This window comes from Cuculus canorus, chromosome 3 (assembly GCF_017976375.1).
Source record: "Cuculus canorus isolate bCucCan1 chromosome 3, bCucCan1.pri, whole genome shotgun sequence".
Lineage (NCBI taxonomy): Eukaryota > Metazoa > Chordata > Aves > Cuculiformes > Cuculidae > Cuculus > Cuculus canorus.
The window spans coordinates 88919553-88936694 of record NC_071403.1 but is presented as its reverse complement, the minus strand read 5'-3'; the positions used below and the strand labels follow the sequence as shown (position 1 = coordinate 88936694).

At 38.7% G+C, this 17142-nt stretch overlaps 1 protein-coding gene across 9 annotated transcripts in view; it reads right to left on the bottom strand.

The window, feature by feature from the left end:
* Positions 1 to 835: 835 nt before the first annotated feature.
* Positions 836 to 17142, bottom strand: part of CDC42BPA (CDC42 binding protein kinase alpha) — a 199690-nt gene continuing 183383 nt past the window's right edge. For 4 of the 9 annotated variants that reach the window (XM_054061339.1, XM_054061343.1, XM_054061342.1 and 1 more), the window contains 4 exons: positions 16445 to 16562; positions 6456 to 6573; positions 5307 to 5464; positions 836 to 4679 (listed from right to left, as the gene is read on the bottom strand). In XM_054061339.1, coding sequence (XP_053917314.1) covers positions 4548 to 4679; positions 5307 to 5464; positions 6456 to 6573; positions 16445 to 16562 — 526 coding nt within the window. In that variant the 3' untranslated portion in view covers positions 836 to 4547. Of the gene's footprint in view, positions 4680 to 5306; positions 5465 to 6455; positions 6574 to 10293; positions 10480 to 10619; positions 10689 to 11954; positions 12379 to 16444; positions 16563 to 17142 lie in introns of those variants that run through there. The other 5 variants (XM_054061334.1, XM_054061335.1, XM_054061336.1 and 2 more) reach the window with 3 other exon arrangements.

Here is a 17142-nt window from a genome sequence, read left to right as displayed (position 1 = left end):
GCACTCCAGGAGTCCCCTGGATTGCCTAAAGCTTCCCATGCTGCTTTTCCAGCAGATGTCAGGGTGGCTGAAGTCCTCCAGCAGGAGGACAAAAGCATCATCAGTAGGCTCTCCTTGATGAGGCGGCCTGTAGTAGACACCAACCACAAGGTTCCCTTTGTTGCCCTGGTCTCTTATTCTCACCCATAGTCTTTCAACCTTGACAGAACAGGTGACCTAAAAAAAAGGCTGGGAGAACTGTAGTTGACAAAGTTAAATGTAACTAAGTATAAGGTGGCTGGACTTGGAATTTTCAAAAGCTTCTGGTAGTTTTTCCTTAAACGCATTAGATCTAAACAGATGTGTTACAACATGCTTCTTCCTCAAGAACACAATTATTCCCCTTCCCTTTTCTTCCTCAAAGCTTAACATAGAGAGGCAGGAAAAAAAAGACAAAACATCTGCATTTCTAACAGTTCCCTGTTTTATTGCAGTACATCAAAGGAGGTTAATATTAAGTGTTACCAACATAAAATATTGGTGGTAAGTCATTTTTACACTGTTGTCTTTTCCACCTTAAATATTTCTGTGCAAAAGAATCTACATCATTGTTCTGTAGCAGAGAATCTCTTACAATGTCCCCTACAACACTGAGGGCATTAAACAAAATATGGAGAAGAGGCAAAAAGCAGAATCTTTCCCCCACGTGCACACTTGTCAGCTTTTATACTCTAAACCAAAAAAAAAGTGATTACATCTATGCCATGCAAAACTGTACAATAATATTACAATGAAAAACCTAAAAAGTATTTTAAAAATAAATGATATGAAACTCGTACATAAAAAGGCAGGTATAGTTGCTCTGAAATACCATCACTGGTTTGTTTGCGGATTTCTTCCCTGTAGATGAGACTTTCTTAAATGCAAAATGAAAACAGGCTGTACTGAGCTGCAGCTGGAACCAAAAACTTAAGTGGAGCTGGAATTTAGACTGGAAAGCCCGCAGCAGAGTGGTTTTTAGGGTTGTCTATGAAATATAGTATGAACACAAAGCACGCAAAAGAGTGCAGTTTGTGTTAGTGCAGGAACTTCTCCCACTTCCTCCATGGAACTGATCCTATTAATTAAAAGAACCACAGCAGAAGCTCTTACGTGCCACATTCATTCTCAGACTAAGGTGCAAGGGGTGGGGCTAGTTGCACTGCAATAAATTGTGTGCTTAATGTTTTTATTTAAGATTAAACTGTATATAAAATTGAAAAAAAACCAACCCAAACCACCTTCTCAAGAGCATGTTTGTCCTGTTAGCTGGGGTCTAGCCATTCAAAAGCAATCTGATGCCAGAATTTGTTTCTGTGTTAATGCGCTGACTTTTGTTTTGAAAGGCTGACACTCTGTGTCAGTTTGTTGCAGTAAAGCTACATTTTTATACATACGCTATGCTTTTTTGGACTTTTTTTTTGTATGACAAGACCCTTAACTTCCCTCTGCTGTATACCTGAGAATAACACACTTGGCTTGTAAGTCAGGGTCAAATCAAGGAGTCAACTTTCCTGACTCAAGTTTGATACTTGTTAAAACAGGTGAAATGCATATTCTTAACAAGCTACAGCAACTGAGAGGAAAGGAAGCACCTACTACACTGCAGCCCAAGGAATGTTCTGTTTTTTAAACCACCAGCTGTCTTCTACAGGCCAAAGGCAATAGAGAAGAGAGTACTGTAACCCTGATTTGGGGTTTATGAAATGTGAACGTAAGTCATGTACATGCGTGCACACATGTACAGGGGAAAACTATTTACCGGACCTTTATCATTCTATGACCTGGAATCCTTAGTAGCTGCCTGAATCAAAAGAAGGGCAAAAAGTTTGCAAAAACCCAACAACCCATATGTTTAAGCAGTGTCAAAAAAGCAACACCTCCAGTCTCAGCCAAAAGGAAAAAAATCAGCTAGATAAGTACTGTGTACAGAGAACATACATTATAGTCAAAAATTTAGTGGGAGATTTTATGCTCCCTGGACAAAAGGCAGCCCTCTAAGTGTGAAGTTGAAGCAATGCTACAGTGCAAAGTAGCAAGCATCTAATCTTAAGAGCCAACTGTCTTTGAGATTCCAGTCGAGTCTTACAGTTCAAATGACCAAGTTCCTTTTCCTAGTCCAGTGAATATTTAAAAAGCTCAGCTACAGCATGCGTTTTCAATGTTCATACCAACCAAACCACTGTGGTTTAAAATTGAGTATGTAATCAAATGGTCCCCAAATATATAAAAATATTCAAGTCCTAGGACAACTTTTCTCTTTTCAAATAACTAAGTGATGGTCACTTGCTTTTCAATTGATACAACAGTTGCTGTTTCTCTTTTGAGCAGATACATATAAAAATGCACAGTACCAAACTAATGATTAATATAGTAATCCTAACAGAGACTGCCAAGGCTTAGAAACTGGGGTATACGAACTGTGTAGGCCTGTGGATCACTTATTCTGTGAGGCTTAGTTTTGTAACACAGCTGACCTACACTCTGCCTGAAAACATCTGTTTGTGATATCAATAGATTGCAGGCACCATAACATAGTAAATGTAGGGGTTTACTCAATTTAATTGTTTGCTGTGTTGTAGTTCTTTGGATTCCATTTTCAGGTAGAATATTAGGTCAACTGCAAAAAAAATATCCACAAAAAAAATCCTGTGACCCTCTCTCAGGGGACTGTCAAGCAGGCTGTTCTATCTTTAATGACTGCTGTTTAAATGCCTTCTCTCAACATCAAAATACGATTAATGTTTAAATACAACATACAGTAAATACAAAACTAGTCTGCAAAGTCTTTGAAAAGTGTGTGGACATGCTTCACCAAAAGGAAGGAATTGTGGGGGAAAAAAGCAGTGGCTATACTTGAAGTAATATGCAACCTTTAAAAAGAAGCTGATATGGCATTTTAATAATGCCAATAATGCCCTGCCTATCTGAAAACTATCCTGGGATGCATTAATTTTCAGTACTTAACTGTTTGCTAAAGCTTTTCGTATTAAATGCCAGGCTTGCAAAAGTAGTAGCTTTGAAGTGAAAACAAACACCACAACCAGCTTACTACTCTGAAGAAATCCAAATGGGAAAGAAACAGGCTTTTGAGATCATGGCTTCTGAAAAGAGTTTTCAATTCCTATCCCAAAATAACATTGAATGAGCTTAACTTGGACAAGCCTCTTGATTCACAGTGAAAGAGAAATCTTACCTAGGAGATCTAGCATCATTAAGTGATCTGTCTCATTCCCTATTTCACATTTTGATCATACCTGGAAATTACTGTATATGGTTCAAACTTATATGACTTTCATCAGGGAAGACAGAAACTGGAAAACTCCAAACATCTCTATGTGTGTGAAACACTGTATACTGCTGACTGCAAGAATATGGAATGGTTTAATAAAAGCCATAAGTTTCTGAAACTCACAAAACCCAGTATGCTAAATGCAAAATGCTCTTACATGTTTGAGTGTGGTCACAGAATAAAGCCAGCAACAATATTAGTGAGAACAGAGGCTCATTTCAACATACTCCCAAATGAAAAACACATCTGCCTTACTAACTAAAGAGAAGAGACATCTTCCTCTTATCACTCATTTGCACATCGGTTTCTCACGTCAGGGTTGTCAGGGCAGGGGGTTGCTTTTTGACTGTTATTTTTGCAAAGGATGGGGATTAAATGAAAGTCGGAATTTTAGCTTCTGTTATGCCATTACCAGAAGTAAAGAAATGTTGCAAAAGCACCGTAGGGACCTCTCCTGGCAGGGCAGTGAGTGCTACTCAAAAACGAATATCTGTGCTGCAAAAGGTTTCAGGCCAAGCCTCCAAAGTCTGTATATTACTGAGCATGAAAACAGGGACAACACAAATCTTAAATTAAAGGCTCTCTTAAATAAGCATCCATCTTCTGCTGCATACACAATGCTTTTTTTTCTTTGAATATATACATATGTATTTTTCTCTAACATCTGCTTATTTATTTAAACTCTGTACTGTAGTAAAATATGCATCATTTAATCAATAAGGATCTGCTGGCGACAATCAGACTGACATTCCAACATGGTGGCTGAAAGCTTTTATGTGCCTCTGACATACTGATAATTCCCCATGCAGGGGAAGAGGATCTCTGTGCTACTTGTGTACAGTACAGTGAGTTACTGTATGAAATCAAAATCCCTCTGCATTTTTTTCTTGTTGATACTGGTCTGGTCTACTTAAGCTACTTTTTGGGAAGTGGAAGGGAGTGGGATAAATATGTCTTTAAAAGTGAAGCAGCTGTAACCACAAAAATGAAACCGATATTATTACAATACAAGCTTTGCTCATCTGCTGCTGTGAAATCTGAGGAAGAGAGGGTGAGGCAGTGCTGAATGGTGCTGAAGATGACCAGCTTTTACCTTCTTCTGTACCCCACTCCCCAATCATTTTCTGACAGGGAATGCGGAGGGTTAGGATGCTGAAGGTGAGAATTGGAACAAGTGAAGGAGACAGCCATGGGGAGCGCAAGCTGCTGTGATGTCAAATCTGAATGCCGAAGCAGTTCATGAGTCCCAACTCACGTGGTCAGAGCTCTCCAGGGAAAGGCTCTTGGTCTTGTGAGGAGAAACTGGGCTAGGAGGGCTGCTGAGGTTGGAGCTGTTTGATGCAGTAGAGTGTCTCGGAGAGTCCGAGTCCTGCAGTCCAAAGACACAGAACACCACCAGTAAGTAACAGGATAGTAAGTTTGAGAGTGAAGAGGATGTCTGAGCAACAGGTGACTGGATTCAAAGTAAACCATTCTTGGCTAGAAGGTCTGAGTTTTTCTCTGAGCCGGATCGCAGTCATATCTGAATGATAGACTTGTTCTGCACAGAATATATATTACGAAATCCAGTTTCTGCTCTAAATGAAATTATTATAATATAATTCTTAAATTACCATGTTAACTTCGAGTACAAAAATGTCTCCTGTGAAATGGTTGCTAAAATAGCTTAAGAGTCTTTGAAAATAAAGGGCAGAAGGAATATAACCACTTCAAGCTGCGATAGGTCGCTATCAAGGTGTTACTCTACTGGGCTAATATTTTTGGGAGCCTCACTACCCATATGTCTGCAGATAAGGAGCACAGAGAGTTTTTTCTGCATGTTAAATAGAATGACCAGAGTTGTCACAGTTTCGCCGAAGTCTTTTGTCAGGATAGCTTGAAATCCAAGTTTTCATTGTCAATGACTCCCAAACTTGTAGACAAACTCAAGAAAAAATTTAACTTCCTCATCTTTACCAACACACTTAAAATTTCTCCTCTTTCTCCTGTCACTCACCTCTCGCTCATAGTCCCTTGTTGGTGCATCGCTGCCTTGGTCCAGGCCACCAGAGGATAAGGAACCATCTGAGGGTGATGCCATAGGCTGATGCTTTCCTCCATAGCTACCTCCTGAGAATTCCCTCCGCAAAGCACTGCCGTTTTGTGCAGATGATCCTAAAACATGCGGAAGAATTAAACTGTTAGAGTTGTCCACACAAGGTGCTAGAAACTTGTTAGCTGTTTCTCTGGTTAGTTCTGCTTTCCTCCAGCATGTCCCAAGATTATCAGCTAATGGCTTGCAGGCTATGTGGGCTTTTATCTTGTCTACTGCCAGCTGCAGCTTTTCCTAGGGATTCTCTGGTCCCTCCCTTAGCATGTCAGCGTAAGCACACTCTGCCCAGCACAGAGTCACTAAGTTGCCGACAAAGACAGCAGTTCTTTCCCAGTGAGTGCATAAGTTGTACTGGCAGGTACAGGCTAGTCAGACACATACTTTCTGCAAGCAGTTGAGAATGTGCACCAAATACGATGTGTGTTATCGGAAGGGAATAAAAAAAAAAACTAAAAAAGGTGAGACACCACTCTTGCCTCTATTTTCATGTGGCCAATTATTTAGTCACTTGCCTGGTCTCAGCGCAGGTCACTGTGCATAAAAAGGCAGCGTGGCAGCACTAGGAAAGGTGTTACCAATGCAATGCAACTCTTCCATATTAGGAAAGGTGTTACCAATGCAATGCAACTCTTCCATATTAGCAATGAGTTTTTTATTCCTTTCTCTTTGTACTAGCAGAAAAGAGGCATCAAGAGCTCCACATAGTCCAGTAAAGTTAATGGCCTTAGAGCTTGTGAACAACTTCCCACTGATTTTAAACACTTAAGCGGCACCAAAGTAGCCCCAAGGGCAAGAACGTACATTTAATTCTAGCATCAATTTAAAAAAGTCGACAATTTATAAATATGTGACTCTTAAAAATACTAGCTGCTCCTTTGATGTGCTCCTTTGAAAGCAAGATTAAAACACTGTGTTTGCCCTCAATGGGAATAGAGTCAGCCATCACTTCTGAAATCCTGTCTAGTGGCTGTATGGATAAAGGCAAATGCAGGAAACCCTTTCCCTAAAATATCTGTGCACAGACCCCAAAGCAACACAGTTCTGTTTGCTTACGTGCTGCTAACCCGCTGCTTGCACTCATCGATCGTCCTGGTTCTGTGCGGGATTTCGTGATCGATGGGACACTGACAGAGCCACTGAATACGGTTCGACTTTCCTGAGGCCGAAGATTCTGCAATGCAGACACACACAACGACATGTTTACTTATTGACTGCTTGCTCAACCTTGGATGTTATGAAGGAAGGCCCCAAAATATATTAAAAACTCAGCCTTACCAGAGCTGAATTATCTGGGCAGCAAGTCAGCAAAATTTGCAAAATAATATTCTGCAGTTTTGTGCAGAGACTGGAAGCACACACAACACAATAGTGAAGTGCTGAATTACATGGACATATGCAGACAACTGAAAGAGTATGTCTAATAATTCAAGAATTTCCTTGAAAGGATGCTTTGCAAGCCTAATTAAGCTACTATATTCAGGTTATATCACACAAGACATTCTTTATGAGCACAAGCTGCCAAGGATCTTATTAAAGTTTCTCTCTTTGTCATTATTTGTGCCATACATACACAACTTTATACAATAACCATGTTAATCCCTAATGCCTGCAGAGTTGTGGATACATAGTGGATCAATCTAAATTTCAATTACTTGTGTAATTCTGGGAGATTCTCTTGCTGCTTCTGTTAACTTACAGCTGACCTTATGGGAAAAGGCTTCTTGGCTTCTTTAGCCCATCTCTCTATATATGAGTTGTCTTCATAGCCCAGAGAACCTTTCTAATGCTTATGCCTATGTTTTCACCTTTGGCTAAACATGAGATTTTATCCTGTTCCTAACATGATTTTCACTATTAAATAATTACTGTTAACTACAAAAAGTTTTAGGGAACCTTTACAGGTGCAGAATGTGAAAAAAACTTCAGGTAGCTCTAAGCATCCCTTTATTTCCACTTTACAAAACATTCCCCTGCAATAACAGTAAAATTATTCCTATTTATATTTAATAATTTCCCCACCCTCGCTCTGAGATAAAGTAGCCACATATAAAACAACGGTCGCAATTTCAATGCCTTTGTAAGCTGGGATGACATGGAAATTTCAGACCAGAACAAAGCTTCTGCCCCACACAAGGTATTCTCAGAGACCCTCAGATACTATGCATTTCTCTACGTATACTTTAAAATAGATAATTAAGTAGAGACTTTTTAATGAACAGATTTTGTACAGTTCAGACTTCATCAGATACTTGTTACCAACCTGCTGTCAATGCAGTCTTACAATGATCTTAGAGTCATTGCTATAACAGACTCCCTTGCTCTTATAGCCAACACTTTGCTTCCATTCTCCCAGCTGGCTGGAAATTGCTGATATTTAACATGCAACAAACAAGTCCTGTTCCCAGTTCTCTCTCAAACACCAACAGAATCAAAAGACCTTACCAATGGAAAAGCCTTGCTTAATTCTACTCTCATACACTGCTGGTCTATTCTCATTGAGGATTTATAAATGAAGGCCTAGAAAACGTGTGCACAAATGGCTGTTATTAGCAGTAGTTATACAGCAGCAAAATGCAGAAGTTTAAACAACAAAAAAAAGAGAAATCTGAGCTTGCTTTACTTAAAGAAGAGAGGGAAAATAACCCTTACTTAGAGCAACAGTTCAAATCCTAGGAGGAAAATTCATCCCCATTGCTGAACCGAATGGACAAAAGTGAGAGAAGAGAAATAACTGAGCAGCAGAGAAGCTGCATGCTGAGCAAACTTAATCACTGTGAAACAGGGTTAAAGACGAAGATTAGTTCAGTGCATCCTGTTCCCAGCCAGAGAACAGAGCTGCTGTGGAGCTGAGGAGTACGTATGTGGCATTGTCACTCCACTTGTTATCAAGCCTCAGCTCTCACACCCATATTAACTGTTCCTGTCTTGTCTTTCTAGGCTGTGGGGAGAGGACATACATATAGATTGTAATTAAACAGTTACAACATACACAGCAAATTGTTTGCCTGTGTTTCTGTGTCCATCATGCTACTTGTTGCTGGTTTGGGTTTTTTTTTTTCCCTGTCTTTAAGTAGTGTTCTGTTCCTTACATTATAAGCCTGAACTTTTAATCCTTCCATGAAATAATACAACAGTATCTAAAAGCCTACTTTAACAGGTAATTTTTCAACTCCATGATGGATTCCATATTGCTTTGGTTCTAATATCCTATCTGTACCTGGGACCATGGTGCCCTCAGAGGGAATGCTATCCTTCTTACACTAAAATCTCCAAGTGCAAAGACATGAAATCAAAACTCACATGCTTTGCACACAGTTTACAGCATCTCTACCCTCAAGCCACAAAGGAGACAAATGCTTTTCTTCATACAAGACTAAACCTCTAGTGCTCTAAGGAGCTAAAAGGTACAAGACCTTGATGTGCAAAGAGGTGGCCCACTTTGCTCTTTCCTTCAATCTAGGCTAGCAGGCCCAGATATTAGGATGAAGGATAATCCTAAAACAAAACTTAAAGAGTAATTGTCTGAAATGCCAGGGGTCATTCCTTACTGACCCCAGGGAGACTACTCACATGAGAAAGGCAAGGTAAAGTGTGGGTCACCATCTGGTAACGCATCACTGCATACTAGACATAGAACATGTATGCATAATACTATATACTAAATACGTACACTATTACTTGTGTATTTGCATCTCTCCTCCCACCTGAAAAGCCAGAATGGACACAGACCTGTCATCACTGGGCACTTTTTCCCAAAACACTTCATTTTTTAATAGTAATGGTTGTGACAATGGGGACTTCACAACAGTGACACATGACCAGTCATAGCTTAGCTGTGTGATTTTGTTTTGGAGCCATGTGGAAGAGGTTACTTGTACTCCTGCACTTTTAAATTCTCTAGTGTTTTATGTGGCTACATATCCAGAAATCCTCCCAGTGATAGTGATCTAGAACAGCAACCAAAAGAACTCAAAACAGTCTGGCAGTGAAGCTGCCATGCATGTTTGAAGGGCGTCTGAATGCCACGTACATATACCTCAGATTATTCCTGATTTATCTCTAAACCTGTTCCAAGCAGAACTGCAAGCCATAGCGCAGTATGCAATTACAATGCACAGCATGCACTTGTGTGCTTGTTTTACTATGGCTTTATTGCTGGACGACCCCATGTAGTCAGACCAGGATGCACATAAAAGAAAAAAAAAAGACCACCCCCAATTTACATTCCAACTGCAAGTATACCTGTAGAACAGTATCTCACTTCAGCTGCTGTTTAAAACTACCAGGATTAATAGGATCTACATCAGCAAGTTTTCATTATCTTTAATTTTTTGATCTTTCTTGTATGTGTTCTAACTTTGCTCATTTACTTTAAGCTAGAATCAATCTGTTTGAGGCACAACCTGTGTCGCTCAGTTGGGGTACAGTACTGTGTAAAAATTCTTACATTCCACATGATTTCATCATAAACAAACAGCGTGGAAGTTTGGTCCAACACAGACAGATTCAAAAGCTTATTCTAATGCGACCTGATACACAGCACCCTGCCACTGACTGCTGGAGTGTGAACACTGTAGAACAGAGAACTTATCATTCAAAATTCCCACATCCTTCCTGGTGATTAGTAATGCTATTCGCACAGCAAGAGGTTCAGCCCAGCTGTTACACAGTTATTTTCCTTTTTCTAAAGCCATGAAGCATCTGTTTCTTGGCATGTCAGTGCTGTGGAAAGACCACAGCTAATAGCGGAAAATAAATCAGCTGGGACAGAAGAAAGTTAAGGGGTGAAGGAAACCACTTATAAAGGTTTTTCTCATATGTTAATAGCCAGGCAGCAAAAGGAAACCCACACAGTGTTAGTAGAGTGAACACCTGACTCAGCTGTTCATACCCTCAGAGTCATAAAGTCTGGAGTACCGAGGACAGAGCGTGAAGGCAGGGAAAATGCAGGGTTTATGGAATCGTAAGAGAGGAATTTTTCAGCTGAATTAACAGTCATATGGTAGATGTGCTCAAAGTTGCTCGGAGAGGAGATCAGACGAGAGTGATGATGAGGGAATTGGTAAGGGGAATGCTGCTATCAAAGACAACAGAGAAAGAAAGCAATGAAGGATGGTTGTACAGGTTACATTTGCAACAGCAGTCCGCAAGAGCAGTCAAACACTGAAGGACAGCCAAACAGCAACCCTGATCATCCGTCACAACACAGGGTCTTACATTGTCACCCCCAGTCCTTCGAGCACCTTCCTTACGTGGTGTCATACAGGCCTGCTGCCCTTGCTGTTGCTAAAACATTAAAAACAAATAAAACTTTTAACTCAATGGGAATCGATTCTAGTATTTATTATTATTTGATATTTCAAAGAGCACCACAGTTGTAAAAGGTGCTTTACAGACAGTTGAGAAGCATCACTTCCCTGCCTTGAGGAGCTTACAATCTAAAATAGACATAACACAAAGGAAGGTGAACACAGGTGAGATGATGTGGGGAGAAGAAAAGATGAGAATATACAACACTTAAAGATCATAAGGGATTCCTGCTGTTATTCATGCATTTTAGTAATTCCATTAAAATTAAGTATCATCTGTACAACAAACACAGAGTATTTCTAACAGGAGGGAACAGTGTTCTGTTAGGGGAGGGACACAGATTGTGTGAGAAGGTGAACTGTTTGATGTCAGACAACTGGGACATTTAACTTCGCTGTAGACAGACAACACAAGGCCTATGTCCTTCTGCACACTCACTTAATGATATCTATAGAATGTGCTGACTCAGGTGCTCTTGTAATTTAAAGTCATCTAAATCCAGATTTAATAGAAAAGTGTTTCAAGGCATGGTCTCCCTCCCTGTGAAATCTGTACATGTTCAGCGGGTCAGCCTGCAAGGGGATGGTTTACCCAACGGCTGCTAGTAAATTGGAACACCTTTTCTAATTTCTAACTTCTAATTTTCTCCTCCCCTTGTCCAACTGATTTCAACACCTTAAACCAGATCTGAGTAACATCAGAAATGTTAGGAATTAAAAAAAAAAATATAGTAAAAACACAGCTTATCCCTCCACTAAGCCTAAGGCACTACTTTTTGTATGTGGTAAGTATTAAAGTCTGGAAGAACAATTAGTCACATCCCAATATCCATTATCAAATATTATTGTTATTGTTCTCTTCGGCTGGTAAAATCCAACTTTTTAAAAAAAAAAACCACATGGTTATTATGAGGCTTTGCATGTTAACTAAAATTACCACGTTATGGCATATAAGACGTAATATATATCAAATTGTTGTAAGTTTAGCAGCATATAAATATTGGTACAAGAAGCCAGCATTCCAAGAATGGCCCAGGAAGGCAGACTTTGCTGAGTTATGGGCTCGCAACAGAGAACTGGTAGCAAAGCCAGCTACATTCCTAAAAGTCAATAAGGGAGAAAAGAAAGTGTCTGAAATCACAAGCTAAAAAGCTTTTAGGTCTACTGCAGACCAAGAAAATACTTATCGAGCATTCATGAATATGAGAAAGCCACGATGTGGCGACATTTTTATAATGATGCACCATGGAACTTTCTCCATGGACTCCACTATTAGATACACGCATGGGGTTCTCACTTTCATTAAAGAATATCAAATATAGACTCATTTACTCTGAAAGTTTCTCATTTGAAACAAGCAAAGCTTCACATATCATCTAGAACGGAAATATAATGGCTCATGTATAATGAGGTCAAACTGAAGCATGTTTCAATATAATGGCAGTCAAGACTAGTTTTTGTATGTAAAATACTTAGGCATGCAGAGTATGAAAGCAAAATCAATCCTGTACATCTGATGTACACAGAGAGGTGGTCTGTGCTGCAGCAAGTGCAGTTGCAGATTTCAGATCTTCACTACAAAGGAGCATCCACGATAAAGTGGCTTCAAGAGACAAGAGGGCAGAAGGGAGGCCAGACTGTACGGCCAGTTAATTGGTGACAGGCTGCTAGGGAAGAAAAACACGTAAATAAATAAGTTTGGGGATATACTAACAGAAGCAATTCTAAATGGTACAAAACAAGACAGTGACCCAGATCTAGTATCAATATCAATAAAACACAAACAAATATTGATTATGGCTCTGTTAACAGCAAACAAGAACTTCGGGTTTCTAATGTGCTGTAGCCCACAAACTTGTTTGTGAGTGTCAGATCCCTGAGTGCCATGAGGAAAAGAAGGATGCAAATTTACAATTGTCTGGTAACTGCTAACTTCTTCTGCCTTAAATGTGATCTCACTATGAGTCTCGGGCATGCTCATTTCTGTCCAAACACAGGTCTATACTGAATTCAAGGGTGTTCGTTCATGGAGGGGATAACACGAGATTAGGTTAATAGACTGCAATTTACCATAAACCTATCTTAATGTTCATGCCACATGGCTATTGCATACCAAGACTTCGGGAAAAAAAAACGCTCTGAGAAAACATCTTTCCCCCTTGTGTAGCTGCATCAACAGCAAACATCAGCAAATGTTGTGCATTTGTAGGCATGTGTTTTGTATACAACATATCAAAGAGTCTAAAAACGTTTAAAACATTCCATTTATCCAATTTTCATTTTGTACATTTACAATACAAATTATATTCTCTAAAGTTGGTCTTTTAAAGGCATCATTCAGAAGACAGTGGGCACAGATCTAGCAAGCTCCTGCTGATTCTGCATCCACTAGGCATTTATGGCCTTCGTAGAGACAGCATATATAGACAGTGTCCTGCCCACCAACATATCACAGCCCAGCCACGTAGGGGTCATTGCTACCAGTTCTAATTCTGTGCCTCATTCAATTTTTGGCATTTCCCCTGAAAAAGGCAACAGAGGCAGGTTAGGGGACCATGGATATATGTTTTGATTTGATTTACATTGCACATATAAAGCAAATATGTATATATTCATAAATAAATATAAATACATACATATATGTAAAATTGTCATTTGCTTTATGAAGTTCTTCTATGAATGCTAGATAAAAGTTATGTGAGCAAGCTTTTTAGTTTGTGACAATCTCTTCCAACAAGTAAATTAAAATATCTATTCTCTATTAAAACCTATTTATTACTAAGGACCTACTGACTTCAGTGACAGCTCATGCTGGATGAACAAACTTGTATCAGTAGATCCAGCCAAATTTGAAATTGCTCAAATAAGTCAGGAAAAAATGCAAATAAAAATGCCTGTTCCATTCTTTCATAGGCTTTCTGCATCATACTATCTCATAAAAAGAAGAAGCTATATCACCTAAAATAGTTGGATGAGAAGAATATGAAAAAATTATTAGCCTTGCACTACCTGTTCTGCCTGGTGGTACCCCCCTTTAAATGCAAAAAAAAAATCACATGCTTTCTTAAAGAGAAACAGTGATTTGTAAAGTAAAATGCTGCAATCTTTCCCACAGTTCTTTAAAAATACATACTTTTTCTTCCGAATCATGGTAATCTATTTAAAACTACAAAGAAGAATTTCCAGCTGCAAAATAATCACATGTACTAAGAAACACACACAGAGAAAAAGTTATTCACCTTTTTGGAACAAGGTATGAACCTGGTGAAATAGTTCTACGCCCTTGTGAAGCCATCATACACGTGAACTGTACACAGAGTTGGATGACTATTCTTTACCTTGTGTACTGATTCTCCAGGAAATGTCCTCTCTTTTATATCTATATTTACTTTTCAAATAAAACATCAGACTGAACACATAACATCATGTGCATGCACAAGTCCTTTTCTTCTATTGTTATAACTAAGAAAAAAAGGTAGGTAGTTTGGAACAGACTAAGTGAAAACTTAGTCCAGCCAAATACTTCACAGGAAGCTGCTGGAAAAGAAAAAAACTGCCTGGACCAAAGTAGCTCTTAACAGAACATTTATATCCTAATCTCAAGCTACTTTTTCAAACTCACACACCTTCAAGTCCTATGACTGATGCCATTATGTATCTTTAAGTTAGGAATACCAAAACGAGATGATATTGCAAGGAGCTGGAAAAATACATGTCAAACTTGCTTTATCTGCAGTGATATCTCCAAGCATTAAGATTGATACCTACTTGCAAAAAAGAGTTTTTAATAGTAACTTTAAATAAATAAGCTGTAGGAGTGGAACGACTGTAGAAATCAATTCTATACTGCACACATTTTCTAATGTCTTCTCACCACTTTCAGGTATGGACAGTGACTTAATAATTGGTTTCAAAATATCATATTGGTAAGAAGCAAAGCACCAGTCCTAACTTCAGATATGACCTTTGAACTAATACTAGGTTTGCACAACTTAATAATTTAAAGCTAAAAGCCATTTAAAAATGACATACCTGAAGAAATATTAATTCATGCTAAACCTCGAAAATCTCCTTCTATAGATAAAATCATTCCTCATTTTACACTTGCCAGTTTGGAGGCCCTGATTCAGAGTCCATGCAGCTTTTGATTTCCATGAACTTTCAATTACTGATGGTGTAAAATGGGATATCTTTTCCCCTACTTTTAGAAGTAGCAGATTACCTTCTCTGCTTGAGAAGAACCAGAAATATTTTAGAGTCCACCAGAAATGGAAAAGTGAAAGAACATTCTCCTCTACATCCTTCCCTGAAGCAAATTATCATTCTTTAACACTAGGCATATCTGTCCTCACAGCTGGGTGAGACAAACACTACCTGCCAATTTTCCTTGGATTTGTCATGTGTTTTCTAGAACCAGCTCCTTCATTAGTTATTTATACACACAGAGAGTGTTGTTTGTTGCTCAATTGCTCTGAATATATTTGTTATTGAGAGGTTTCTCAGAGTGTCTCTAGTATGAGATTTGACATAAATCCTTTCCTTTCCTTGCATATTCTCATCTAAGGAAAATAGTGCCACAAGGGCTCATATGCAATGTGAAGACCTTACCATAAAGTGTAACACAAAAGTACTATTTGATGCAAAAGAGAGGTAAAACTAGTATCTGGAGATCAGATGTTATCTTCACAAGCTCCTGAACTAAGGCAACTGTATGGCACACTTTAATTTCCAGGACTATCGTTGTTTCCCAATTTCAGCATCTACTTCCTGCTTTCTGCTCAAACTCCAAGAAATAATGATGATCACTTTATACAGTACTTCTGTACTAATGCCTATGTCTTATGGTGCTACTCACACTACCTATTTGACATCATATTATTTGATCTTTCTTACAGTGCTAATTAGAGTCTGAAACACATCTTTAGCACTGTGGATGAGTTTAGAAACCAACACAGAACACAGAAACAAGATGCTCAAGGTAGCTTGAAGTAAGCAGTATAATATTCTCCTATGAACTAAATGCTAATTTGTCTCTAGCCTATCAAAAATTTCAGTTAACTTCCAGGTGATTACTTTCTACACAAAGTTCTGTGGAAATGAACATATGTGTGTGCCATTACACATTTTCCTCAGTTATCAAAGTTTTTTTTTTCCCTAAAGGTTAATTTTTATGTAAGAAGTTCTATTTCATTAGGATTAATGAATGTTAATCTGGAGAGAAAATAAAAAATAGCATCATTGGCGTAGAAAGAAATTTGGGCGCCACACACTGTTAAACTGCCACAGTTCCTCTGTCTGAGGAAAAGAGATTGTGAAGAGATAGGCTAAGTTGGAGATGAAGCTGGTAAGAGAAGAAAGGAACTGAACCATGGCTCATAAAGAAAATAGTTTCTCTTTCTATTCCCACAAAGAACACAGGCTTAAATCATTTTAACTTTGTCCCCTCATACGGGACACAAAAATTATCACTAACACCAAGAGGCCAACCTGCCTTAGCATCCAGCAGGCGTTAGTCACTCTGCCTCACCTCCTTAATGCTTAAGCATTATTCTCTTTGTTCAAATTATATAACACTCAGCAAAGCACATTCAGCTCCACTTCCATAACTATACTGTTCCTGATATGAAATACATCAACAATCTGAATAAACATTTAAAATGGTACTTGTCTTTCACTCAGTTAGTTGCAGCCTCTGTTGCAGTCAGTCACTCTCACGTGTAATTTTGTACTTACCATTGGAAGGTCTTTGAGAATCTGTATACCATCCCCTGGACCCATATGTGCTATGTGATTAAAATTAGTTGGATTAGAAATTAATTTATTTCTCATTTCTGGATCACGTAGCATCTCCCTAGAAGGGAAAATTCTTTGTTTAGTTATTTTATTTGAGATGGGAAGGGACATTTATAAAACACGTACAGCTACTTTTAAATGGAAATTAACTATTTAACCATGCTAACAGTGATAAACCCTTGCTGTCAGCACTATCATGGAGAAGCTTCCATCTTGAAGAGAGAGCAAGGAATCAGAAGAAAAGAATGCTTTTTGCAGGCTGACAGACCACGCCCAGTGGTTGCTAACATTCAAAGAATATAAAACCACTATCAGCTGATAGAAAGCTCTGTAAGATAAGTAAAAGCAGAACTCATTTGTCATGTTCTACAAGGTGGAGATGACAATAAAAGGCAAAATACGAAAACAGAATTAAAATAATACTGCAGTACCTTTCTCAGCCTGTGGTCAGAATTAAAAGCTCTTCAAAATGGCAAGGATGCATTGCAGAACAAATAAAATTTTAAAAGACCAAATGGCAATCAGTTCAGAAAAGCAAGGAGAAGAACTGGAATTCTGATTTCTACTGTTCATAGCTGTTACTCTTCTTAAGAGTCAAAAAGAGAGGAAAGCTTGGAGCCAGCCACCAGGGGAAGATG